Here is a 27,500-nt window from a genome sequence, read left to right on the forward strand (position 1 = left end):
CTCACTCTGTTCTGCATGTCATCCCTCCATCCCTCCTCTCACTCTGTTCTGCATGTCATCCCTCCATCACTCCTCTCACTCTGTTCTGCATGTCATCCCTCCATCACTCCTCTCACTCTGTTCTGCATGTCATCCCTCATCACTCCTCTCACTCTGTTCTGCATGTCATCCCTCCATCACTCCTCTCACTCTGTTCTGCATGTCATCCCTCCATCCCTCCTCTCACTCTGTTCTGCATGTCATCCCTCCATCACTCCTCTCACTCTGTTCTGCATGTCATCCCTCCATCCCTCCTCTCACTCTGTTCTGGACGTCATCCCTCCATCACTCCTCTCACTCTGTTCTGCACGTCATCCCTCCATCACTCCTCTCACTCTGTTCTGCACGTCATCCCTCCATCCCTCCTCTCACTCTGTTCTGCACGTCATCCCTCCATCACTCCTCTCACTCTGTTCTGCACGTCATCCCTCCATCCCTCCTCTCACTCCGTTCTGCATGTCATCCCTCCATCACTCCTCTCACTCCGTTCTGCATGTCATCCCTCATCACTCCTCTCACTCTGTTCTGCACGTCATCCCTCATCACTCCTCTCACTCCGTTCTGCATGTCATCCCTCCATCCCTCCTCTCACTCTGTTCTGCACGTCATCCCTCATCACTCCTCTCACTCTGTTCTGCACGTCATCCCTCATCACTCCTCTCACTCCGTTCTGCACGTCATCCCTCCATCCCTCCTCTCACTCCGTTCTGCATGTCATCCCTCCATCACTCCTCTCACTCCGTTCTGGATGTCATCCCTCATCACTCCTCTCACTCTGTTCTGCACGTCATCCCTCATCACTCCTCTCACTCTGTTCTGCACGTCATCCCTCATCACTCCTCTCACTCTGTTCTGCACGTCATCCCTCCATCCCTCCTCTCACTCCGTTCTGCACGTCATCCCTCCATCACTCCTCTCACTCTGTTCTGCATGTCATCCCTCCATCACTCCTCTCACTCTGTTCTGCATGTCATCCCTCCATCACTCCTCTCACTCTGTTCTGCACGTCATCCCTCCATCACTCCTCTCACTCTGTTCTGCACGTCATCCCTCCATCCCTCCTCTCACTCCGTTCTGCATGTCATCTCCATCCCTCCTCTCACTCTGTTCTGCACGTCATCCCTCCATCACTCCTCTCACTCCGTTCTGCACGTCATCCCTCCATCCCTCCTCTCACTCCGTTCTGCATGTCATCTCCATCCCTCCTCTCACTCTGTTCTGCACGTCATCCCTCCATCCCTCCTCTCACTCCGTTCTGCACATCATCCCTCCATCACTCCTCTCACTCTGTTCTGCACGTCATCCCTCCATCCCTCCTCTCACTCCGTTCTGCACATCATCCCTCCATCACTCCTCTCACTCCGTTCTGCACGTCATCCCTCCATCACTCCTCTCACTCTGTTCTGCATGTCATCCCTCCATCACTCCTCTCACTCTGTTCTGCATGTCATCCCTCATCACTCCTCTCACTCCGTTCTGCACATCATCCCTCCATCCCTCCTCTCACTCCGTTCTGCACGTCATCCCTCCATCACTCCTCTCACTCTGTTCTGCACGTCATCCCTCCATCCCTCCTCTCACTCCGTTCTGCACATCATCCCTCCATCACTCCTCTCACTCTGTTCTGCATGTCATCCCTCCATCCCTCCTCTCACTCTGTTCTGCATGTCATCCCTCCATCACTCCTCTCACTCTGTTCTGCATGTCATCCCTCATCACTCCTCTCACTCCGTTCTGCACATCATCCCTCCATCACTCCTCTCACTCTGTTCTGCACGTCATCCCTCCATCCCTCCTCTCACTCTGTTCTGGACGTCATCCCTCCATCACTCCTCTCACTCCGTTCTGCACGTCATCCCTCCATCTCTCCTCTCACTCTGTTCTGCACGTCATCCCTCCATCCCTCCTCTCACTCCGTTCTGCACATCATCCCTCCATAACTCCTCTCACTCTGTTCTGCACGTCATCCCTCCATCACTCCTCTCACTCTGTTCTGCACGTCATCCCTCCATCCCTCCTCTCACTCCGTTCTGCATGTCATCTCCATCCCTCCTCTCACTCTGTTCTGCACGTCATCCCTCCATCACTCCTCTCACTCCGTTCTGCACGTCATCCCTCCATCCCTCCTCTCACTCCGTTCTGCATGTCATCTCCATCCCTCCTCTCACTCTGTTCTGCACGTCATCCCTCCATCACTCCTCTCACTCCGTTCTGCACGTCATCCCTCCATCACTCCTCTCACTCTGTTCTGCACGTCATCCCTCCATCACTCCTCTCACTCCGTTCTGCACATCATCCCTCCATCACTCCTCTCACTCTGTTCTGCATGTCATCCCTCCATCACTCCTCTCACTCTGTTCTGCATGTCATCCCTCCATCACTCCTCTCACTCTGTTCTGCACGTCATCCCTCCATCACTCCTCTCACTCCGTTCTGCACGTCATCCCTCCATCACTCCTCTCACTCTGTTCTGGACGTCATCCCTCCATCACTCCTCTCACTCTGTTCTGCATGTCATCCCTCCATCACTCCTCTCACTCTGTTCTGCATGTCATCCCTCCATCACTCCTCTCACTCCGTTCTGCACGTCATCCCTCCATCACTCCTCTCACTCTGTTCTGGACGTCATCCCTCCATCACTCCTCTCACTCCGTTCTGCACGTCATCCCTCCATCCCTCCTCTCACTCCGTTCTGCATGTCATCTCCATCCCTCCTCTCACTCTGTTCTGCATGTCATCCCTCCATCACTCCTCTCACTCCGTTCTGCATGTCATCTCCATCCCTCCTCTCACTCTGTTCTGCATGTCATCCCTCCATCACTCCTCTCACTCCGTTCTGCACGTCATCCCTCCATCCCTCCTCTCACTCTGTTCTGCACGTCATCCCTCCATCACTCCTCTCACTCCGTTCTGCACGTCATCCCTCCATCCCTCCTCTCACTCCGTTCTGCATGTCATCTCCATCCCTCCTCTCACTCTGTTCTGCACGTCATCCCTCCATCACTCCTCTCACTCCGTTCTGCACATCATCCCTCCATCCCTCCTCTCACTCTGTTCTGCACGTCATCCCTCCATCACTCCTCTCACTCCGTTCTGCACGTCATCCCTCCATCCCTCCTCTCACTCCGTTCTGCATGTCATCTCCATCCCTCCTCTCACTCCGTTCTGCACGTCATCCCTCCATCCCTCCTCTCACTCTGTTCTGCACGTCATCCCTCCATCCCTCCTCTCACTCCGTTCTGCACGTCATCCCTCCATCACTCCTCTCACTCCGTTCTGCACGTCATCCCTCCATCCCTCCTCTCACTCTGTTCTACACGTGGCCGATCTCTCTCCATCATGCCTCAGCTGCCATTTTCTCCTCTCTACCCCTCCATCTCATGCTCTCTTTCTGCCCTTCCTTTCTGCCCCGTCTCTCACTGGGGCACACGCACACCACCAGCAGAGGAGAAAGAAGAAGGGAAACGGAATGCGCAACAATGCAAGTAAGCCCACAAGACAGAGAGAGAGAGAGAGAGAGAGAGAGAGAGAGAGAGAGAGAGAGAGAGAGAGAGAGAGAGAGAGAGAGAGAGAGAGAGAAAGGAAGAACGAAAAAAAAGAAGAAAAAAAGACAGACACAAAGAAAAAGGAGGAGAATAAGAAAGAAAAAGAAAGATAAAAGAAAGCAAGAAAGAAAGAGCAAAAGAAAAAGACAAGGAAAAAGAAGAGTAAGAAAGACAGACAGAAAGCGACTAAAAAGAAAGAAAGAAAGAAAGAAAGACAGAGAGAGAAAGAGAGAGAAAGAAAGAGTAAGAAAGAAAAAATAAAGAAAAAGAAAGACAGAAAGAAAGAAAAAGAAGAGTAAGAAGGAAAAACAGACAGAGACTAAGAAAGAGAGAAAGAAAGGAAGAGTAAGAAAGAAAGAAACAGAAGAGCAAAAAACAGAAAGAGACTGAGAAAGAAAGAAACAGTAAAAAAGAAAAGACAGAAAGAGAGAAAGACTAAGAAAGAAAGAAAGAAAGAAAGAAGGAGAAAGAAAGAAAGAAACAGAAGCGCAAAAGACAGAAAGAAACTAAGAAAGGAAGAAAGAAAAAGACAGAAAGAAACAGTAAGAAAGAAAAGACAGAAAGAGAGAAAGAGACTAAGAAAGACAGAAAGAAAGAAACAGAAGAGCAAAAGACAGAAAGAGACTAAGAAAGAAAAGACAGAAAGAGAGAAAGAGACTAAGAAAGAAAATAAGGAAGAAGGAGAAAGACAGAAAAGACAGAGAAAGAGAGTAAGAAAGAAAGAAAGAAACAGAAGAGCAAAAGACAGAAAGAGAGTAAGAAAGAAAGAAAGAAAGAAAGAAACAGCAGAGCAAAAGACAGAAAGAGACTAAGAAAGAAAAGACAGAAAGAAAGAGACTAAGAAAGAAAATAAGGAAGAAGGAGAAAGACAGAAAAGACAGAGAAAGAGAGTAAGAAAGAAAGAAAGGAGGAAAGAGAGAAAGAAAGAGTAAGGTCAGACAAGGAGTTCAGCCTCATGAGAACGTTCCTGTCTTCCTGTCCAGCAGAGGGCGACAGACGGGTGTGTGGCCCCGCCCCCGCTGCCTTTCTAGGTCATGGGGACACAGAGTCCCCAGGTCAGAAGACTGGGGTGAAACGCAGAAGGGGAGGAAGAGTGAGGAGGAAGAACAGGGCGATAGAGCTGTGTGAGTGTGAGAGTGTGTGTGTGTGTGTGTGTGTGTGTGTGTGTGTGTGTATGATTGACAAGTCACGTCAGTGTTTACTCTGAGGAATGAGGACTGGGTGAGCAGCTCTATGTGATGCTTTTTGGAGAAAGTAAACCAGAAATGGGTTGAAGTTGTCCAGCGGGCGGGGTGGCGGGGTGGCAGGGTGGCGGGGTGATGGGTTGGCGGGGTGATGGGGTTGCGGGGTGAGGGGCTGGCAGGGTGATGTGGTGGCAAGGTGGCAGGGTGATGGCGTGGCGGGGTGAGGGGCTGGCGGGGTGATGGGATGGCAGGGTGGTGGGGTGGCAGGGTGGCGGGGTGATGGGCTGGCAGGGTGATGTTGTGGCAGGGTGGCGGGGTGATGGGATGGCAGGGTGGCAGGATGGCGGGGTGATGGGCTGACAGGGTGATGGGGTGGCGTGATGGGGTGGCGTGATGGGGTGGCAGGGTGGTGGGGTGATGTGGTGGCAGGGTGATGTGGTAGCAGGGTGGCGGGGTGATGGGATGGCAGGGTGATGGGGTGGCAGGGTGATGTGGTTCGCAGGGTGGTGGGGTGATGTGGTGGCAGGGTGATGTGGTAGCAGGGTGGCGGGGTGATGGGATGGCAGGGTGATGGGGTGGCAGGGTGATGTGGTGGCAGGGTGGTGGGGTGATGTGGTGGCAGGGTGGCAGGGTGATGGCTGACTCCCTCACCGTCTACTGTCACAACCACATCAAACCCCAGCGCTCCAGCTTGTTTAGGGAGGGGAACATGGAAACCGCTAAGGGGGAGGTTCAGCTCGAGGGTGTTCGGAGCTAGCTGGTTTAGGGAGGGGAACATAGAAACCGCTAAGGGGGAGGTTTAGCTCCAGGGTGTTAGGAGCTAGCTGGTTTAGGGAGGGGAACATGGAAACCGCTAAGGGGGAGGTTCAGCTCGAGGGTGTTCGGAGCTAGCTGGTTTAGGGAGGGGAACATAGAAACCGCTAAGAGGGAGGTTTAGCTCCAGGGTGTTAGGAGCGAGCTGGTTTAGGGAGGGGAACATGGAAACCGCTAAGGGGGAGGTTCAGCTCGGGGGTGTTTGGAGCGAGCTGGTTTAGGGAGGGGAACATGGAAACCGCTAAGGGGGAGGTTCAGCTCGGGGGTGTTCGGAGCTAGCTGGTTTATCTCTCCGGGCTGGGACTGAGCTGGAGCGTTAGCCGCTGCTAACAGCTGCATGCTAGCCAGGGTTACAGCACACACACCTTTAAGGTTGTGTGTCCACAACAAACCCAACAGACACTTACTCTGCCTCCCCCTCCTCCCCCGCCCGTCCTCTCAGATGCTGTTCTAGTTTAGAAACAGAAACAGGCAGAATGTTGTTTTCTGAATTACTCACACACACCACGTCCAGCTAACCGCTACCCCGCCTCGCATAATGGCAACGATGGTCCTGATAATGACCGTGATTAATAATCATGATAAATACTGTTAATTTTGTCCTGTGATGGACCAGAGAGTTGCCCAAGGTGTCTCCCGGCCTTCTCCGAGTGCATGCTGGGATCAACCTCATGACCTTGATTTGGATTAAGTGGCTATAAAGGATGGCTGGATGAATGACTTAATGCATGGATGGAAGGACAAATGGATGGATGGATTATTGAATGAATGGATGGATGAAGGGCTAAATGGATGGATGGATGGATAGATGGATGGATGGATGGATAAATGGAGGGATAGATGGATATATGGATGGATGGATGGATGGCGATAATACCGTCACAGACATTAGCATGGGCCTGGTGCATAACACCCAGAGAGCTGACATGTTGCCATGGTGATGGCATCATCTGGTGAACATTTCCGGTTAACCACTCCAGCAGCATATTCCCTTTTCCGCAGTGACACCAGGGTGAAAGCCGCCATGTCAGATATTAGCGAGCTCAGCTGCCAACGTTCATCACGGCGGGCTCATCCTATGGACCGTACACTTCCTGTAAGGCAACAGTCACACCGCCATGACCTCCACTCGGCTTCATTATACACGGTGTAGGTCATGCTGTCTGCACGCTTCTTAAAACATACACGCATGGGCAAACACACAGTGATAAAGATCTGTTAAATATGAGCTGCTCTGACATTTAACAATAGGAGGGGAGAGGAGCGCTATATCAGGGAGGACAGCGGGTGAAGGAGTGAGCGTGAGAGATGGAGAGAGAGAGAGAGAGAGGGAGAGGGCAAGCGAGAGAGAGCGTTAGCATTCCACGCGGTTGTATTTGAACACAGACGCCCAGGGACACACCTGCCAATACCGTCCATCAGGAGGGAGGGAGGGGGGGGAGGGGACGTGTCCATCACTCCTCCCATGGACATGCAGGACTGAGGGGGAGAAGCTGGCTTGATCACTTCTGTCAGGGTTCTGGACCAAAGTGCCTAATTTGAAGTTGCAGGTGAATTAAACCAAGGAGATAGGCTGACTTACAGACGTCACGGTCCCATCTGTCAAACAACTGACTTCTAGAACACTGACCAGACACACTGCAGACACACACATGGACTAGCTAATACTACACACATGGACTAGCTAATACTACACACATGGACTAGCTAATACTACACACATAGACTAGCTAATACTACACACATGGACTAGCTAATACTACACACATGGACTAGCTAATACTACACACATAGACTAGCTAATACTACACACATAGACTAACTAATACTACACACATGGACTAGCTAACTAATACTACACACATGGACTAACTAATACAGTTGTCCTTCCACAAGAATTTCCAGTGTTGTTTGTGTGTGTGCTATATATATATATATATATATATATATATATGCATGTGTGTGTGTGTGTGTGTGTATATATATATATATATATATATGCATGTGTGTGTGTGTGTGTATATATATATATATATATATACATGTGTGTGTATATATATATACACATACGCACACACACACACACACATATACATATAGACACACACACACACGACAAAAGTCTGACAAGGCAGAACCTTAAGCAGGCCACAGTAAATACTGTGAAGCCAATACTTTCAAATGTTAGTGTGTGTTTGTGTGTGTGTGTGTGTGTGAGTGTGTGTGAGTGTGTGTGTGTGTGTGTTTTGAGGGATTCCTCTCTCTCTCTCTATCTCTCTCGCTCGCTCACTCGCCCTGCCCCAGTAACTGTTATTTGAATTCCTGTGCTGTAAAATTGGTGCTTTCATGGCCACTGCATTTGACAATACACATCAACTGTAGAAGGAGAAAGACAGGTTGACAGAGAGCGAGAGCGAAGGAGAGGGACAGATAGAGAGCGCGAGAGAGAGAGAGAGAAAGAGAGAGAAACAGGGTGTGTGTGAGGGAGAGAGGATCAGAGAGAGAGAGAGAGAGTGGGGGAATACAGAAAGAGAGAGAGAGTATAGATAACGGTTTGCAGATGGAGGAGACAAGAGGAGACGGGGGAAGAAACGGAGAGTTAGGCGGCTGATGATACCGAGGCAGCAGAGCGAGGGAAAGGGTGGAGGGAGGGAGGGAGGGTGTGAAATGGAAAGATAAAAGGATTAAAGTGCAGAGAGCAGGGGAAAGAAAGAGTGACCAAGAGAGGTAGACAGAAGCTGTGGTACGACAAAGTCTTACACGTGTGAGCGGACTGGCAGAAAGTAAAGACCGGCAAGGAAGGTGTGTCGGCATCAGATCCTGACTTCCTCGTTCAGTCCTGGGATAATATTCCTCGTTCAGTCCTGGGATAATATTCCTCGTTCAGTCCTGGGATAATAGTCCTCGTTCAGTCCTGGGTTATTTTCCAAACCCTGTCCCCAAATCAGTCCAAACCTCCCCTGCCTATCTGCGTCGGAGCAGGTGGATGTCTTGGTATTCATCATTATGGCTTTTTGATTTGGCTCAGAATCTATTTTACACCGAGTTCCTCTTGGTGCTGCAGGTAAACGTGTTTTGCATGCGGTATAATGAGAGTCCTTGGCCAAACAACCACGAGGTGCTTCCAAAAAAAGGCACAATAGCTGAAAACCAGAACTACCTCTTTGTATTTGTATCCAAGGCAAGGCCATTTTATTTGTATGGCCCGTCAGAGTTATCCAGCCTCTGAGCCCTGAATAGTAGCTGTGGGTGGATTTTCCTGCATCCCGGCTTGGACACATGATAAGACCCATTCAGGATCTCCATCACACTTACTGGCTGAGGAAATAAGAACTAAGTGTCTCCAACAAATCGAGAAACCCGACTTGCTGGGCTGACCACAAGTCCTCTGAAACAAAACGATGATATAAAAATTCGTGAGTTGGGAAGTATCACTGAGATGAACCATAATATCCATCCATCCATAATATCCCAAGCCGCTTATCCTGCTCTCAGGGTCACGGCATGCCGGAGCCTATCCCAGCAGTCACTGGGCGGCAGGCGGGGAGACACCCTGGACAGGCCGCCGGGCCGACACGTTCACGCCCAGGGACAAGTTAGTATGGCCGAGTCACCTGACCTGCATGTCTCCGGAGGAAACCCACGCAGACACGGGGGGGAACATGCCAACGCCGCACAGAGGACGACCCCCAAGGTTGGACTACCCCGGGGCTCGAACCCAGGACCTTCTTGCTGTGAGGCGACTGTGCTAACCACTATGCCACCGTGCTGAGAAAAGCACTATCCTCTTCCTATTTTGGTTGCACAATAAACTATAACATGTAGATGGACATTAAAATATGGCGTTCCAGCTGCACAACATGCACACGGCCCGTGTTGGAGCTTATGTGCGCAAAGATTAGGAAAAACCCTTCGAGAAAGAATATGGACCCCGAGATCATGGCTTTCTACAGGAAAACCAGAGTCGAAATCACTCTTTCAAACGGTACAAACAGAGACAGAGACGGCATGTGACCAGAGAGCCAGCATGGACTTGAAACCCCCAACGATTTCCTATGGCTAGCTGTACTAGAGCCAGATACCGATACAAAGCCTTGGTCTCTGTGGAGCATTTCTGGTTTTGGTGTGGAATTGTTGACAAAGGCTACCAATTGGATAAAGAACATTTTCTTTTCATTATTATCATTATTATTATTCTAATTTTTACTGTAATTTCTGTGTTGACTATGGTTTTAGGAAGGAGGATTATCTCATCTGCACACAACTGCTAATCCTATCCGCCGACGTGTTCTCCTCTGACCCTGTTAGTTCCAGCACTGACTTATTGCGTTTCCATATTCGACCTCTAGGGCTGTTTCCTGTATACCAGGAAGTTCTTGATCCAGCAGCTGGAAACATTTGGCCAGTAGCGGAGCTACGGAATGATGGCATTAAACACCTAGATCACGTTCACCAGAAGCACCCTCTTGAAGTTTCTCCCAAGACTGGACATTTTGTATTATGAAGCGCGGGTCCATGCTGCGCTATCTTAAAAGGAAGGCCCTGCGGGCAAACTGCAGTTTCCAGCTGAGCATCTTTAGGGCTTTAGGGTCAAACGGCTTGAACCGTTCTTAGGTTTCCATGACTACAGAGGTCTGAGGAACCCGGCTATAGTCATTTTAGGCCTGCAATCTTTGGCTTTCGGGGATCTGGTACAACATCAGAGATTTTGGAGTATGTGGAAATCACACAGGGATCAAGTGGCTGATGGAGAAGCTATCCAGGAACGACTGACTGGAAAGGAATCAGGCATGTTAGCCTTCAGCTCTTTAAATCTACAATAAAACTGACGGATATTGTTGGCAAGTTAAAGACTGATCATACATATGGTTCTGTCCCCTCAAAGCTAATGATGTCATCTTGTTGGCGATTTTTTACAGGCCTTTTCACAACGGCAATTACTTATTTGACGAGAAGTGCCTTTTTTTTTAACATCCCTGCTTAGCTGATTCACTTCTCCAATTCTGTACTACACCATTTTGTAGGTCCCCCCCCCCTCCCTCCTAGTCTGGCTCCTGATGGCTTTTTCCAGTGCTGAGCCTCTGACCATCTTGTGATGTCATGGCGTCATCTGGGGCCGCTGGTGGCAGCCATTAAAGCATCGACTTTCTGTACTTTGTTAGTCCTCTACAGATCTGCTGATAAGTTCTCTCGCGCTGCAGCGGATTTGCTCGGCAGAATCTGGTTTCAGCCAAGAGTTCCAGATGAGGACAACTGGTTTAAATGTCTCTGAGCCGCACCGGGACGAGAAACTGTACGAGCCTCGGATTGTGGCGTGACGGTAATTATGCGTCTCCACTTTCCCCTTTTCTTAGCCATCTAGTACGGCGCATTAAGAGTCCAGCCTCTCATTTTTCACTTTAGTTAACGTCTGTTGAAGCAGCGGCTGCACGCTGCAGATTGTGATGCCATGTAGGCGACGACCGGTGTAAAACAGGCGCAGTCTAAGTCAGGGATACGTTGTGCACCGAAATCCTTTAACACACACCGTGTCGTCTATTATCCCATTCGTACAACGATTACCTACCAAAGAATTAAAATAAAAAAACATTCACTTATTTTTGTTGAGCGTTCTGGACTCGGAATTACAGGGCTATGAAGCTAACGTTAGCCGCCAAGCTGACTTTGACTGTTTACTGCGCTTGCTGCTGAGTCAGGGTGTTGCTATGGTTACAGTATGGATTCAGAACGGTAATTAAAAGTGAGCTGAACTACGCGTGTGTTATAACGTTTTAGCGCGCAACCTCCAGCCAATCAGAGACCGGTATTCTCTGTTATCATGGCATGGGATAAAAAAAAGGTTATCTGTTTGAGAAACACTAAATGGATAAACAAAGATAAAACGATTAAATCAATAAACAGAAATGAAGTCAGGGGAACGAGATTTCACCAACACGGTGACATCATGACATTGACATTAATCCAAGCCGAAATCTGTGACTTGTCTCCGTTGATAAACAGTTAAATTGTCTCCATGTGTACGATGGAGTCGGGCTCCGTAACACTACCAGTCATCTTCACCATGGGTGGAGACACTCTCCAGTCTCCGGACACCGCTGTCGAGATGTTTTGACCGGGTAGGACGAACACTGGCGCAGCGGCAAACATGTACGTGTTGGGGGAAAAAAAGACTGAGACGTGATGCCGATGCGGCCATGACAACCAACACGACTGTACAACAGTGTTCCCCCAGGGGTGGGCAATCTTATCCACAGAGGGCCGTTGTGGGTGCAGGTTTTTGTTCCACCCAAGCAGCTACACACCTGATCCCACTAATCAACCAGTAGGGTCTTTGCTAAAGGAACTTGATTAGGGGACACAGGTGTGTAACTGCTTGGCTGGAACAAAGACCTGCACCCACAACAGCCCTTTCTGGATAAGACTGCCCACCCCTGCACACTGTCTGTGTTCGCTTTGGTCCCAGGATCCATTTTTACAACGGGGGGAACTGTTTACGGCCGAGCTGATGGCACACCAGCCACAATGGCTGCTACACCTGGTTTGTAGTACCAGAACATCATAGTCAACAGGTCTGTTTCTCTCTGCCTCCTACATCCAACTATATCACAACACAGTTCTACACCTGGTTTGTAGTCCTGCTACACCTGGTTTGTAGTCCTGTTCCATCTTGTTTGTAGTCCCAGAACATCAGAGTCAACAGGTCTGTTTCTCTCTGCCTCCTACATCCAACTATATCACAACACCGTTCTACACCTGGTTTGTAGTCCTGCTACACCTGGTTTGTAGTCCTGTTCCATCTTGTTTGTAGTCCCAGAACATCAGAGTCAACAGGTCTGTTTCTCTCTGCCTCCTACATCCAACTATATCACAACACCGTTCTACACCTGGTTTGTAGTCCTGCTACACCTGGTTTGTAGTCCTGTTCCATCTTGTTTGTAGTCCCAGAACATCAGAGTCAACAGGTCTGTTTCTCTCTGCCTCCTACATCCAACTATATCACAACACCGTTCTACACCTGGTTTGTAGTCCTGCTACACCTGGTTTGTAGTACCAGAACATCAGAGTCAACAGGTCTGTTTCTGTCTGCCTCCTACATCCAACTATATCACAACACCGTTCTACACCTGGTTTGTAGTCCTGCTACACCTGGTTTGTAGTCCTGTTCCATCTTGTTTGTAGTCCCAGAACGTCAGAGTCAACAGGTCTGTTTCTGTCTGCCTCCTACATCCAAATATATCACAACACCGTTCTACACCTGATTTGTAGTCCTGCTACACCTGGTCTGTAGTCCTGTTCCATCTTGTTTGTAGTCCCAGAACATCAGAGTCAACAGGTCTGTTTCTCTCTGCCTCCTACATCCAACTATATCACAACACCGTTCTACACCTGGTTTGTAGTCCTGCTACACCTGGTCTGTAGTCCTGTTCCATCTTGTTTGTAGTCCCAGAACGTCAGAGTCAACAGGTCTGTTTCTCTCTGCCTCCTACATCCAACTATATCACAACACCGTTCTACACCTGGTTTGTAGTCCTGCTACACCTGGTTTGTAGTCCCAGAACATCAGAGTCAACAGGTCTGTTTCTCTCTGCCTCCTACATCCAACTATATCACAACACCGTTCTACACCTGATTTGTAGTCCTGCTACACCTGGTTTGTAGTCCTGCTACACCTGGTCTGTAGTCCTGCTACACCTGGTCTGTAGTCCTGTTCCATCTTGTTTGTAGTCCCAGAACGTCAGAGTCAACAGGTCTGTTTCTGTCTGCCTCCTACATCCAACTATATCACAACACCGCTCTACACCTGGTTTGTAGTCCTGCTACACCTGGTTTGTAGTCCTGCTACACCTGGTTTGTAGTCCTGTTCCATCTTGTTTGTAGTCCCAGAACATCAAGAGTCAACAGGTCTGTTTCTCTCTGCCTCCTACATCCAACTATATCACAACACCGTTCTACACCTGATTTGTAGTCCTGCTACACCTGGTTTGTAGTCCTGCTACACCTGGTCTGTAGTCCTGCTACACCTGGTCTGTAGTCCTGTTCCATCTTGTTTGTAGTCCCAGAACGTCAGAGTCAACAGGTCTGTTTCTCTCTGCCTCCTACATCCAACTATATCACAACACCGTTCTACACCTGGTTTGTAGCCCCGCTGTCAGAGGGAGGGACAGAAAGTCGAGGAAAATCCCGGATCTCAGCTTTAATACATACTATGATGACTCCCTCGCTTCCCTTGATAACCACAAGAGCGCCGCTTGCCCTCTAAAGCGGGCAGCTGCGGTGCATCATCTGCAATCATTTCACACCCAAAACACGCCGCGCTGAAAGAAAAGAGGGCAGACAGAAAAGGGAAGTTCTTAATTGTGTAGATGAGTGTATCGTCCGTTTTGTTGCATAACGAGCAGAGATTTGCCAGAACTGTTCCCCGGAGGGCTCGTATAATCCCATCCACCCGACGCCCACGAGGGCCCCGGCTCGCTTCACCTCGCTGAGATGTGAACTACACGGGCCATGCACAACACACCCAGAAACTTATCACTGGGGTGGGAATTAGGGCCCGGTTCAGGCTGGTCCACTATGAGGAGCTTCCTCTTGATTATCCGTTAACGACGCGAACGGGCATTCAAATAATTTGGTCTTCATCTTCCTCTGTTTCATCGCTCGTCATCACTCTTCTTCTCCGCCTCCACTGATTTTGGTGTTTTGCTTATTTCCCCCTTACTTCTGATTTGGACAACCGCGACTACTCCCCCCCTTCCACTGTTCTGTCTCTCTCTCCGTCCACCCCGAAAGGGTCTTCTTATATCTCCATTATATCCTGTCACTTCCATTTCTCTCCTGTCCAACCACTCTTTCCTCTATCTCATCTCATCACTTCTGCCAATCCTACTCTCTCTCTCTCTCTCTCTCTCTCTCTCTCTCTCTCTCTCTCTCTCTCTCTCCTCTTTCAGAGCTGACATCTGTGGCCTATTGACCAATTTCCTTCTCTTCTTTTTTCCCTCCGTCTTACTTCAGTCTTTCTATCCACGGTGGTGCAGTCACCCAGTGCTCTCTCTCTCTCTCTCTCTCTCTCTCTCTCTCTCTCTCTCTCTCTCTCTCTCTCTCTACCTTGCTCTCTTTCTCATTCTACAACCACTGCGCTCCTTCGCTGCAACCATTCTTCTTCTCCTCCGTCAGCCCTCCCGCCCTCATCCTCATTCTCTCGTTCATTTTCCGCTGCCAAGTCGGCCCTCCGTGCCCTCCTTCCCTCTCTCTATTCATCTGCTTCTGGCCAAGTTGTTAGTATGGAAGGCTGTGTTCTCCTCAGCCACCACGTCTTTTCTCCTTTCCCTCTTTCTTCCTTTCTTCTTTGGCTTTTGTTCGCGCCCTTTCTGTCTCTCCTAGCACAGCCAGTTGGCTTTTCAGGTTTCCCCCCCCTCCCCCTACCTGTCCATTTCCTTTTTCCCCCCCTTTCTGTCCAGCGCTACCCTTTGTTCCTCTCCTTCCATTTTCAGATGCCATCTCTCCTCTCCTCTCCTCTCCTCTCCTCTCCTCTCCTCTCCTCTCCTCTCCTCTCCTCTCCTCCTCTCTGTCTGTTCTGGCCATCTTTCCCCCGTAGACGGTAAACCCTGCCGACCGAGCGGGCTGTAACACGTCCACCCTGATGTGACTCCTTCACCCTCCTCTCTTTACACCGAGGGGATTACACAACACACACACACACACACACACACACACACACAGACACAGACACACAACCTCTCCCTTTGCCCTGTTCTCCCATTTCTTCTTCAGTGTTCATTTCCACTCCCGTTCCTCCCTCCATCCACCACCCCCCCCCCGCTCTATTCTGCCCCCCTCCACGGTTGTTTAACTTTCTTAAGTGACTCCCATCCACAGCCGGCCCCAGATGTATCCGAGGTGTGTGTGTGTCTGTGTGTGTGTGTGTGTGTCTGTGTGTGTGTGTGTGTGTCTGTGTGGGTGTGTAGAATCCCAGAGCTCGCCACACAGAAGTTCACGAGTTCAGCCCGTGATTGATTGTTGTCCTCTCTTTTCTGTGTCTTCACAGATTACCTCCTCTTCCTCTCGCCGCTCGCTTTTCTTCCCCCTTTCTCCTCCCCATGATCGTTGGCCAAGTTCAAATATCTCCTCTTTGTAAACAGCCCCGGCCAATACCCCGCTCCCCTCCCCCCCCCTCCCCTCCGTTACTCCCCCGCTTTCTCTTTTGTCTCCCTCACCTCACCTGTTTATGAATCACTGAATCGTCTGTTTGTGAGGAGGATTGTCTCCCGCTCCCTCCGACAACGTCCTCCATTGATCAGACCCGGTGTGGAAGACAAACCCCCCTCTCCCCCCTCTCTCCCCCCTCTCTCCATGGCTCATTGATCAGGTCTGGTGTCGAGGAGAACTGCCTACTTAGCCCCAAAACAAAAGAGCACTAAGTGTTTTCTGCGTTTCAGTCTCCGTCTCTCCCTGACCTCTCTGGCTCTCCATGCAGACGCCGTCGATACACTTGGCGTCGTCCCATCTTCATGGAGACAGAATCCATCCTCCTCCTCCTCCTCCTCCTCCTCCTCTTGTTCTCTGCAGCCGTGAGTCAACGGCCCGCCGTGGCGTCCTTGGTGTCTTTTGACGGCGGAGCGTTTTTTCTGGCGTCTTCTCGCTTGCTCGTAGCGGGGAGCGATCCGGCGGCCCGGGCCCACCCGTCCTGAAGACCTCCTGCTCGGCTCTGCAGCGGCACCACCTGTGACGCCATGAATTGATGTTTGAGCCCCAAACCAAACTCCGTGGCGCTGTTCAGAAACGATATGGGCGTGAGGATGCGGCGCTACTGTTGTTCATGTGAATTAAAGTGTCATCGCCCAACGTGAGTCCCCAGTTCTTCTTCTTTTCTCCCCCCTTTTCTCCCTATTCGTACCTGGCCCAATTATCCCGCTCTTCCGAGACGTCCCGGCCGCCGCTCCACCCCCTCTGCCGAGCCGGGGAGGGGGGGGGCTGCAGACTACCACCTGACAGTGAGGAGTTTCGCCACGGGGACGTAGCGCGTGGGAGGATCACGCTATTCCCCCGAACAGGTGCCCCGACCGACCAGAGGAGGCGCTAGTGCAGCGACCAGGACACATACCCACAACCGGCTTCCCACCCGCGGACACGGCCAATTGTATCTGTAGGGACGCCCGACCAAGCCGGAGGCAACACGGGGATTCGAACCAGCGATCCCCGTGTCGGTAGGCAACAGAATAGACCGCCACGCCACCCGGGAATCCCGTGTCTTTATTTCTGTAACGGTAACAATATGACGACTTCTGGTTTTGAATGAATATCATAGTGTCGTCGTCGCCACACCATGATATCGTCATAACACCGGTGTAATGGTGGATTCGGATTTACTCTGCCCTCCGATGGGACGCGGCTGCTCACGGCCACCGACCACCGTCGCCCACCAGCAACCGTGTGAGAGGTTTAAACTGGAATCCCAGTAGCCATAGTAACCCTGGGGGGGGGAGGGGGGGGTCAGCGTTACCCGTCAACACCATGCAATGCCAGTTGATGTCTCAGTGTCCTGGGGGTTGCTTGTGGTCCCACATTTGAGTGGTCGTGTCTTCTCCCTGCTACCTTGTCTTACGCTCTGACGGAGAAAAAGCCAAACAGGAAAACAACGGAGCTCCTCTGTGGAGTTCGTCCAACTTGGCGTCTCCCCCCCCCTCCCCTCCCCTCCCCCCCGTACGCAGCGAGGAGATGAAACGCTTTTCAGCCCTTCTGTCTCCCCTTCGCAGTTGCAGGGAGTAAAAAAAAAAGAGAAAGATCCTCTCAGTCCTCCACGAAGCACTTGACTTTCCACAAATGCATTAGTGTTGGGGAAATGGGTGCAGATTGGAACAGATAAAAAAAAAGAAAAAGAAAGAAAGAAAGCAACAAAAAAAGAAAAAGTGCAGGAAGTGGTGACACTTCAAGACGTTTGGTTGGTTGAACTAAGTTGGTTCAGACGGGCACTACTTTAGGTAAAAGGACCTCACAAGCACAAACAGAGACAGCGAGCGAGCGAGAGAGAGAGAGAGAGAGAGAGACTTAAAACCTTTTCGCCATTTAGCCCTTGCCAGTCCCTCTCCGGGAGCTGGTTCTGATTATGTCTGGATGGCGGTGTATACACGAGGAGACGTCTGTCTGTCTGCCTCCCACTTTCTATCACTACATCTCCCCTTCGCTCTTCTCCGTCTTCCATCCATCTGTCCGTCTCTATTCCTCACTGAGCGCACCTACCCCGCTCGCCGTTATGGCCTCCCTATGTCACTTTCTTCAGACCGAGTTCAAACCATTAAAAGTCTGCTATCTATTAAGGTTCTGACAATGAGAGTACTGATCCAGAGCCCGTACATCTGGTACCGGTCAAATTTAACAGACAAAAATGGTCTCAGATCCGCTCTCGTATGCTAACTGAATACGGCCCCGGCGACTGACACAGCTTTAAGGGGGACCACACCGAGACCAGAACTGACTGCAACCGGGTCAACTCTTTACTCGTAGTCTAAAACAATAAGTCATCTTCTAATCAAATAAGCCCTGTAACCACCACAAAGCTACGCGGCGACCGCAAGCGGCGCGGCCCCCGACCAATTAATCCTGCCGTCTGACGCCTCACAGAAGCCGGCCCGGCCCCTCGCAAGAAGGCCCCGCCAGCGGGAAAACCGCCACAGACGTCATCAGCGGGGGCTGATTGAGAAGAGGACACCTGACAGAGGGGTCGCCGCTTTCATTCTGACCTTCATTTCCTTCCACCGAGCAGCAAACCGAACGCCGTCTCGCTTGTCAGAGCCGGGGTCTTTGGGAATTCACAAGTTAATTTGGGGGCCAAAACTGGGTAAACTCGCACCTCGACACCCATGTGGGCTCATTAAAACCTGCTAGACGTCATGTATGAGGAAATTTACTCTCTCACATCGGAAAACCGGGCTCATTAAAACACGCCGGTTTAGTCAAAGACTCGTAACACTCCTGTCAAGCAAAACAGGATGTTGGTGCAACCTGGTTTCAGGCCCACATACCACCGACACGAAAGAGATCTCATGTACACGTCAGGCTCAGAGGCTGACTTATTTCTTCTTCTTCCCTTTTTTTTGTTGGGGGGGGGGGGTCAACTTGCACCACTTGTCCATAGTTGGCTAACAGCCATGAAGCAGCTGTTTTCACAATAAAAGTCCAGACATGATCCAAGAGTTCAAGGGGCAAGAAATGCACACACGTTTGATCTACAGTCCCACATTTTGAACCATCTAAATATATTATGTACAGTACGTCCGTCTGAGGAGCAGAGCGGCACCTCGCTTCATGGTTTAATAAAGGCAAAAAGGTCACTCCGTCATAAATCAAGTAAGTCTTCTTGTTATATGGGGACCCACCAAAAACAGGCTTATGACTCACCGAGGATTAAACCCCCAAAAAACTGTCTGAACTATCTGCCACCACAATAAATCACACCATAAAACACTTCTAAAGCCAAGCTCTGGTGTTTCATATCACGACTACACGAGTCCAGAGTGTGAAATCCATTCGGTTCAAAAGATGTGGCCCAGCTATTGGCCACAGGAAGCGCTGTCTATCTTAATTTAAAACATCAGTTTGAACGGCTGCCCTTAAATCTGCCTTTTTTTTCCCGGAAAGAGAAAGAAAGAATGAAGGAACGAAAGAACCAAAGAAAGAAAGAATGAAATAAAGAACCAAAGAAAGAATGAAAGAAAGAAAGAACCAAAGAACCAAAGAAAGAAAGAAAGAATGAAATAAATAAACCAAAGAAAGAACGAAAGAACCAAAGATAGAATGAAATGAAAGAACCAAAGAACCAAAGATAGAATGAAATGAAAGAATCAAAGAACCAAAGAAAGACTGAAAGAATGAAAGAAAGAAAGAATGAAATAAAGAACCAAAGAACCAAAGATAGAATGAAATGAAAGAATCAAAGAACCAAAGAAAGACTGAAAGAATGAAAGAAAGAAAGAATGAAATAAAGAATCAAAGAACCAAAGAAAGAATGGAAGAAAGAAAGAACCAAAGAACCAAAGAAAGAAAGAAAGAATGAAATAAATAAACCAAAGAAAGAACCAAAGAACCAAAGAAAGAATGACATGAAAGAACCAAAGAACCAAAGAAAGACTGAAAGAATGAAAGAAAGAAAGAATGAAATAAAGAATCAAAGAACCAAAGAAAGAATGAAAGAAAGAAAGAACCAAAGAACCAAAGAAAGAAAGAAAGAATGAAATAAATAAACCAAAGAAAGAACCAAAGAACCAAAGAAAGAATGAAATGAAAGAACCAAAGAACCAAAGAACGAAAGAACAAAAGAAAGAATGAAATAAATAAACCAAAGAAAGAACCAAAGAACCAAAGAAAGAATGAAATGAAAGAACCAAAGAACCAAAGAACGAAAGAACAAAAGAAAGAAAGCACGAAAGACGAAAAAACCAAAGGAAGAAAGAATGAGAAATGAGAGAAACAAAGAAAGAACCAAAGAATGAAAGAAAAAGAACCAAAGAATGAAAGAAATAAAGAACCAAAGAAAGAAAGAATGAAAGAACCAAAGAATGAAAGAACAAAAGAAAGAAAGAACAAAAGAAAGAAATAATGAAGGAAGCAAAGAATGAAAGATAAGAAAGAATGAAAGAACCAAAAAAGAAAGAAAGAAAAAGAAAGAAAGAGAGGGAGAGAGAGAAAGAGAGAGAGAGCGAGAGAGAGCGAGAGCGAGAGAGAGAGAGAGAGCGAGAGAGAGAGCGAGAGAGAGAGAGAGAGAAAGAGAGAGAGAGAGAGAGAGAGAGAGAGCGAGAGAGAGAGAGAGAGAGAGAGCGAGAGCGAGAGAGAGGCAGGAGACCGGGCGAGACAGCGGTGGAGGATGTGTTTAAGGTCCTGCTGGACCGCCCTGCTCTAGTAAACATATCCTTGGAATTCACGAGGGGTTCCAGATTTATCATCCTATGTTTGCCAAGTGCCACAAATGATGTGCAATCTATTAAAAGCAGACAATGTGAAATGGGAGCCGTGGTCCACGGAGGGAATTCTAACTAGACCCTGACACACAATCATACAGACATAATTCAACCCGGTCTCGCAGACAAATCGTTTGTATACGTTTGTATATACAATTTATTTGCAGTTCCCAAAATAAGCTGATTGCAAATACTCTGTGATATGAATACGATGCACGTCAGCTAAGTCTCGGGGCCAGATGTGACGAGGGAACCTCAGATTGAGGATACGCGTACTTACATCCCGCCTCGTAGGACTACACGTAAACCCATAAACCACGTTCTCTCACATCTATACCGTGCATGTCAATACACTGGTGGGTGAGGACCTAGTTGAGGAAATCCACCCAGATCATCCGCTTCAGAGATTAGATTAGATTAGATTACACTATATTAGATTAGATTAGATTAGAGATTGTTAAATTTAGGTAAAAGGCTAGAAATGGCTATGTTTAGGTATTAGATTAGAGCTGGGTAAGTTTAGTTTTGGGTCTGGTGTGGTTAAGTCGGGTTAATGGACCCGGGAGGCCGGTTGTTAAGTGTAATAATCCACTACGAGTGTAAATTAGGCTGAAACGTCGTTATCAGCGGACGTCCTAAAGTTGATCCTCATTCATCAATATATTCACAATCAACGTGTTGTGGAACCTGCGGATATGCTGTAAACGGACATTTGTCCGACACCAGGCTGCACAGAGAGAGAGAGAGAGAGAGAGAGAGAGAGAGAGAGAGAGAGAGAGAGAGAGAGAGAGAGAGAGAGAGAGAGAGAGAGAGAGAGAGAGGAGAGGGAGGTTGTACCCATGTAAATACACTCGCTGTCAAACTGATGCTCCTACACAGCTGCTGGAAACTGAGAGTTAGGGGGAGGAGGAGCGGTACAAGTGCCTAAAGGGGACAAGATGAACAGAAAATAACAACCAAGTAATCCTCAGATCTCCTCTACACATGTGGCTCAACTCCAGGTCCATGCAGAAGGCGCTGTACGTCTAGCGTTAATGAGGTCTTGCAGGCCCTGAGTGACCTGAAAGAGCCCTGATGCTGAGGCACAACATCAACTTCTGAAGGCCGCTTGCTAGCTAAGTCTTGGGGAACCCCTTTACCATTTGTTACATGCAGGTACAAGCGAGCGTCGTATTCCTCATCTTCCTCCGCTTCCTCTTCCTCCTCTGAGTCGGGCTCTGCCGTGTTGCCTAGCAACGGGTTGTCATGTGGATGAGGCGATGGGGGCTGTGATTGGTCAATGACAGATGGCGTACAGGAGGGGGAGGGCATGGGAGAAGCTATACGGACAATCGGGACAAAAAGGGGAGGAAAGAGAGAGGGAGAGAGAGAGAAACAAAAAAACAATGGTAAATTAAAAGGATAAATGAAATTAACTGGAAAATAAAAGCAACAACACATATTGAGATGATATGGTCAACCAATGGAAGAAATGTGGTCAAAGGCTGGCGGCTCAAAACCCCCCAAAACCTTGAAGTCGTACGATGGCTGTGAACACTTGCTAAGGAAGTTAGCGATACTTATGGCTGAAGGCTGTGCTTGCTATGAGGCGTTTCTGTCTCCTGATTCAACCTGTGTGACAAGGTGTTCCTCCATTTGCTCGTCATCACGGTAGAACGGGAAGATAAGCATAGCTAGCCATCACACCTCACACATCGTAGGAATATGATAAAGGACCATAAAGACTGAGATGGTGTGGACATGTGGGGAGGAGAGATGCTGGGTGTATTGGGAGAAGGATGCTGAATATGGAGCTGCCAGGGAAGAGGAGAAGAGGAAGGCCAAAGAGGAGGTTCATGGATGTGGTGAGGGAGGACATGCAGGTGGCTGGTGTGACAGAGGAAGATGCAGAGGACAGGAAGAGATGGAAACGGATGATCCGCTGTGGCGCCCCCTAAAGGGGGAGCAGCCAAAAGTAGTACTAGTAGTGTTAGTAGTAGAAGAAGCAGTAGTTGTAGTAGTAAAAGAAGTAGTAGTTTTAGCAGTAGTGGTGGTAATAGCAGTGGTAGTAGTGGTAGTAGCAGTAGCAGTAGTGGTAGTGGTGGCAGCAGTAGTGGTGGTGGTAGTAGTAGTAGTGGTGGTGGTGGTAGCAGTATTGGTAGTAGTAGTAGCAGTAGCAGCAGTAGTAGTGGTGGTGGTGGTAGTAGTGGTGGTAGCAGTATTGGTAGTAGTGGTAGCAGTAGCAGCAGCAGTAGTGGTGGTGGTGGTAGTAGTGGTGGTAGCAGTATTGGTAGTAGTGGTAGCAGTAGCAGCAGTAGTAGTGGTAATAGTATAAAGGATCAAATCATTTAGGATAGCTAGTGATGGAAGTGCTGTTAGCAGGTCAGTCAGTGTTGTGTAGTAGTAGTAGTAGTAGATAATGATAAAGGATCATATCACTTAGGGCAGATAGTGATGGTAGTGCTGCTGGGAGGTCATGTGAGTGTTGTGAGTGTGAAGTGTTTACATAAGAGGGTGTGTGTGTGTGCATGTACTTCCTGCATATGAAGCTCATTTCTACTGAGATAAAAGTAGCAGTACTGACTGAACAGGATGGCTGGAGTACTGACTGACTGAACAGGATGGCTGGAGTACTGACTGAACAGGATGGCTGGAGTACTGACTGAACAGGATGGCTTAAGTACTGACTGAACAGGATAGCTGGAGTACTGACTGACTGAACAGGATGGCTGGAGTACTGACTGAACAGGATGGCTGGAGTACTGACTGAACAGGATGGCTTAAGTACTGACTGAACAGGATAGCTGGAGTACTGACTGACTGAACAGGACGGCTGGAGTACTGACTGAACAGGATGGCTGGAGTACTGACTGAACAGGATGGCTGGAGTACTGACTGAACAGGACGGCTGGAGTACTGACTGAACAGGATGGCTGGAGTACTGACTGAACAGGATGGCTGGAGTACTGACTGAACAGGATGGCTTAAGTACTGACTGAACAGGATGGCTGGAGTACTGACTGAACAGGATGGCTGGAGTACTGACTGAACAGGATGGCTGGAGTACTGACTGAACAGGATGGCTGGAGTACTGACTGAACAGGACGGCTGGAGTACTGACTGAACAGGATGGCTGGAGTACTGACTGAACAGGATGGCTGAAGTACTGACTGAACAGGACGGCTGGAGTACTGACTGAACAGGATGGCTGGAGTACTGACTGAACAGGACGGCTGGAGTACTGACTGAACAGGGTGGCTGGAGTACTGACTGACTGAACAGGATGGCTGAAGTACTGACTGAACAGGATGGCTGAAGTACTGACTGAACAGGATGGCTGGAGTACTGACTGAACAGGATGGCTGGAGTACTGACTGAACAGGATGGCTGGAGTACTGACTGACTGAACAGGATGGCTGAAGTACTGACTGAACAGGATGGCTGGAGTACTGACTGAACAGGATGGCTGGAGTACTGACTGAACAGGACGGCTGGAGTACTGACTGAACAGGACGGCTGAAGTACTGACTGAACAGGATGGCTGGAGTACTGACTGAACAGGATGGTTGGAGTACTGACTGAACAGGATGGCTTAAGTACTGACTGAACAGGATGGCTGGAGTACTGACTGAACAAGATAGCTGGAGTACTGACTGAACAGGATGGCTGGAGTACTGACTGAACAGGATGGCTGGAGTACTGACTGAACAGGATGGCTGGAGTACTGACTGAACAGGATGGTTGGAGTACTGACTGAACAGGATGGCTGGAGTACTGACTGAACAGGATGGCTGAAGTACTGACTGAACAGGATGGCTGGAGTACTGACTGGATGACGGTCAGTGCCACGTTTATTCTGCAGTACAGGATACACGTTGTGCGACATAGGTTCAGTTGTAGAACTGAGATTGGATTAGATGTTTTAGATGTGTGTTAGCTATTTATATGAGCTGCAGTGTATAGCCATACCAGAGTGTGTGTGCGTGTGTGTGTGTGTGTGTGTGTGTGTGTGTGTGTGTGTGTGAGGCCAGACTCAGGAGAGACAAAAATCAATTACCTATTGATGTGGTAACCTTGGCATTTATGACTTCTGAATGCTAAAATACCTCAGACTTTGTGTGTGTGTGTGTTTATATCAAATTGATATTTTGTGTGTTTGTTTTGTAGAAAAGCATGTGTCCGTCTGTATTGGAGAAGGTTGTGGGTTTGAGAGTTTGCATATGTTTGTGTGTGATTACATGTGTGTGTGTGTGTGTGTATGTGTGTGTGTGTCCGGGCAACTTTTCAGCATCTGGATATTAGTTGTGGAAGGACATACTAGTTCAATTAGTGGTGGATTGTTTAAAAGCAAAGAAAACTGAAAAGTTACAAGGTTGAAGTGTGCGCGCACACACACACACACACACACACACACACACACATATATATGTAGGTAGGAAAAAACGTTTAATACATGGCAGTACAAGCCTGCTTCGTGCGTCGCACACTCATCAGCTGCCAAGTTAGCTATACAACTATATATACATATACACACACACACACACACATACATATCTCCATCCATCCATTATTGAAGGCGCTTATCCCAGTCGGGGTCGCGGGGATGCTGGAGTCTATCCCAGCCGTCTGGGCGGCAGGCAGAGAGACACCCTGGACAGGCTGCCAGTCCATCACAGGTCCGTCACTCACACACTCACACCTAGGGACAGTTCAGTATGGCCGAGTCACCTGACCTCCATGTCTCTGGACTGTGGGAGGAAACCCACGCAGACACGGGGAGAACATGCAAACTCCACACAGAGGACGACCCGGGACGACCCACCAAGGTTGGACGACCCCGGGGCTCGAACCCGGGGCCTTCCTACTGTGAGGCGACCGCGCTAACCACTGCGCCACCGTGCCGCTAATTTCTAGTTACTGATAAAATGTCTCCACCCTGCCACACCGGGCGGCACGGTGGAGACACTGAAATGATGGTGCTGATGCTGCCTGAGCCGTCATGTCGCCTGACTTATCAAAATGGCGCCTTTACTTCACAAACACCTTCCACACAAAAGGCACAGCATCCATCACCTTCATCTCTCTCTGCCTGTCGCCCCAATCATAAAGGCTTTTGTCTTTCTTGCCATCCTGCTCCTTCCTCTTTTGCCCGTCTTACTTCCTGCCAGCAGTCTATTTTCTCAGCGTTACCAACACAGAGAGAGAGAGAGAGAAACACAACTTGGAGAGAAAAAGACCCATGACCCAAAGAGGAAGTCCGTTACAGAAGACCTGGATCTTCTCTGACGGACGGACAGCTCAACGGGTTTGTGAGGGAGTCCGCTGGAAAGACAGATTAACGGATGGAGGGAAGGGAAGAAAAAGTAAAGAAAGACCAAAGAAAAAGCAAGAGTGGAGAGATGGAGAGCGCCATCTCCGCGTAGGGTATTAAAGGTTCAGTCCGCAACTCATGCCCCCAGCGGCTGTCCGCCCTGGTTCTGGTTCTGGTTTGTTTGGTCGTAAACGTCGGCTTTTATTGCCTGCTAATGAGGAAACTATGCGATGCCTCGTCGCTTCCACTTCCTTCTGAGCCCCTCAGATGTCTCCACCTCCCAAACCACTCCCCAAATCCGAGCCCACAGCGAGCTACGTCATGCTCCTTGTGGTCAGCGGAGGACTTGTGTTGTTGTCTCAGTACTCCAGAGCCCGGAGGTGCAGGATGATACGGACTGTCCCTTTAAGAGCGAGTCTGACTTGAAGAGAGGGAAAAAAAGAAGTAAAGGTTGCTGGAAGAAAGAGCTACCAAAGCTTATCCAGACAGAAAGGAGTGGAAAGCAAACGTGAAGAATGGATGCCCTTTGTTATTCAACTTTTCCATTCTCAGTGTGAGAGAGAGCGAGAGAGAGAAAGGGCAAGCGATAGATAGAGATCGAGAGAGCACGATAGAGATAAAGAGAGGGAGAGTGATAGATATAGAGAGAGAGAGCGAAAGAGGGAGCGAGAGCAATAGAGATAGTGAGCAATTAATAGATATAGGGAGCAAGAAAGAGCGATAGAGGATAAGAGTGATATAGATAGAGAGTGATAGAGAGAGTGATAGAGATAGAGTGATAGATAGAGCGATAGAGAGAGTGATAGATAGCACGATAGAGAGACAGAGGGAGATAGAGATAGAGAGCGATAGAGAGAAAGAGATAGAGTGATAGATAACACGATAGAGAGACAGAGGGAGATACAGATAGAGCGATAGAAAGAGATAGAGAGAGAGAGTGATAGAGAGTGATAGATAGCACAATAGAGAGACAGAGGGAGACACAGATAGAGCGATAGAAAGAGAAAGAGAGAGAGTGATAGAGTGATAGATAGCATGATAGAGAGACAGAGGGAGATAGAGATAGAGAGCGATAGAGAGAAAGAGATAGAGAGAGTGATAGATAGAGCGAGAGAGACAGAGATAGAGAGAGCAATAGAGAGACAGCGATGTAGAGAGAGCTACAGAGATATAGAGAGAGAGACAGACAGATAGACAGAGAGAGAGACAGAGACAAAACAATCATCCACTTAAAGAGTGGAGCGTTACATAATGTAGGTAAAACAGAGTCCTAGCTGAGGTCCAGCTGGGACTGTATTTGGGGTCCGGCGTGTTCAGACTGCATGGTGGACGGAGCCAAGTCAGAACAACTCAGCTTCAGTAATAAATCACACATCAGAGAGGCAGCGGCTTGACTCGGCTCCGACACACACCAAAACCCACTGGAAGCCGGTCAAACGGAGGGAAATCTGGAATTTATTCATTCAATTCCCACCTCCCTGCTTTCCAGGAATCCCCGGCCCTGAGCTGGCAGAGCAGGCACTCGCTTTTTGGCTTTCGAGGGGATCTGACTTCTAACCTTTCCATTACAGGACCTCCTTCTTGACCACAGGTTTGCCAGCCAATCCACTCTCACGACCCCCCCCCCCACACACACACACACTCTGGGGGGTTTGGGAAAATCTCTACATTTTCCATTTTT

At 48.9% G+C, this 27,500-nt stretch overlaps 1 protein-coding gene across 1 annotated transcript in view; it reads right to left on the bottom strand.

Moving 5' to 3' along the window:
* The window catches only part of LOC130113077 (teneurin-3-like), a 380,798-nt gene that overhangs the window by 253,680 nt on the left and 99,618 nt on the right, over positions 1–27,500 (bottom strand). The window contains exon 5 of the mRNA XM_056280588.1: positions 21,669–21,848. Coding sequence (XP_056136563.1) covers positions 21,669–21,848 — 180 coding nt within the window. The remainder of the gene's footprint in view (positions 1–21,668; positions 21,849–27,500) is intronic.

Source organism: Lampris incognitus, chromosome 5 (genome assembly GCF_029633865.1).
Source record: "Lampris incognitus isolate fLamInc1 chromosome 5, fLamInc1.hap2, whole genome shotgun sequence".
Taxonomy (NCBI): Eukaryota; Metazoa; Chordata; class Actinopteri; order Lampriformes; family Lampridae; genus Lampris; species Lampris incognitus.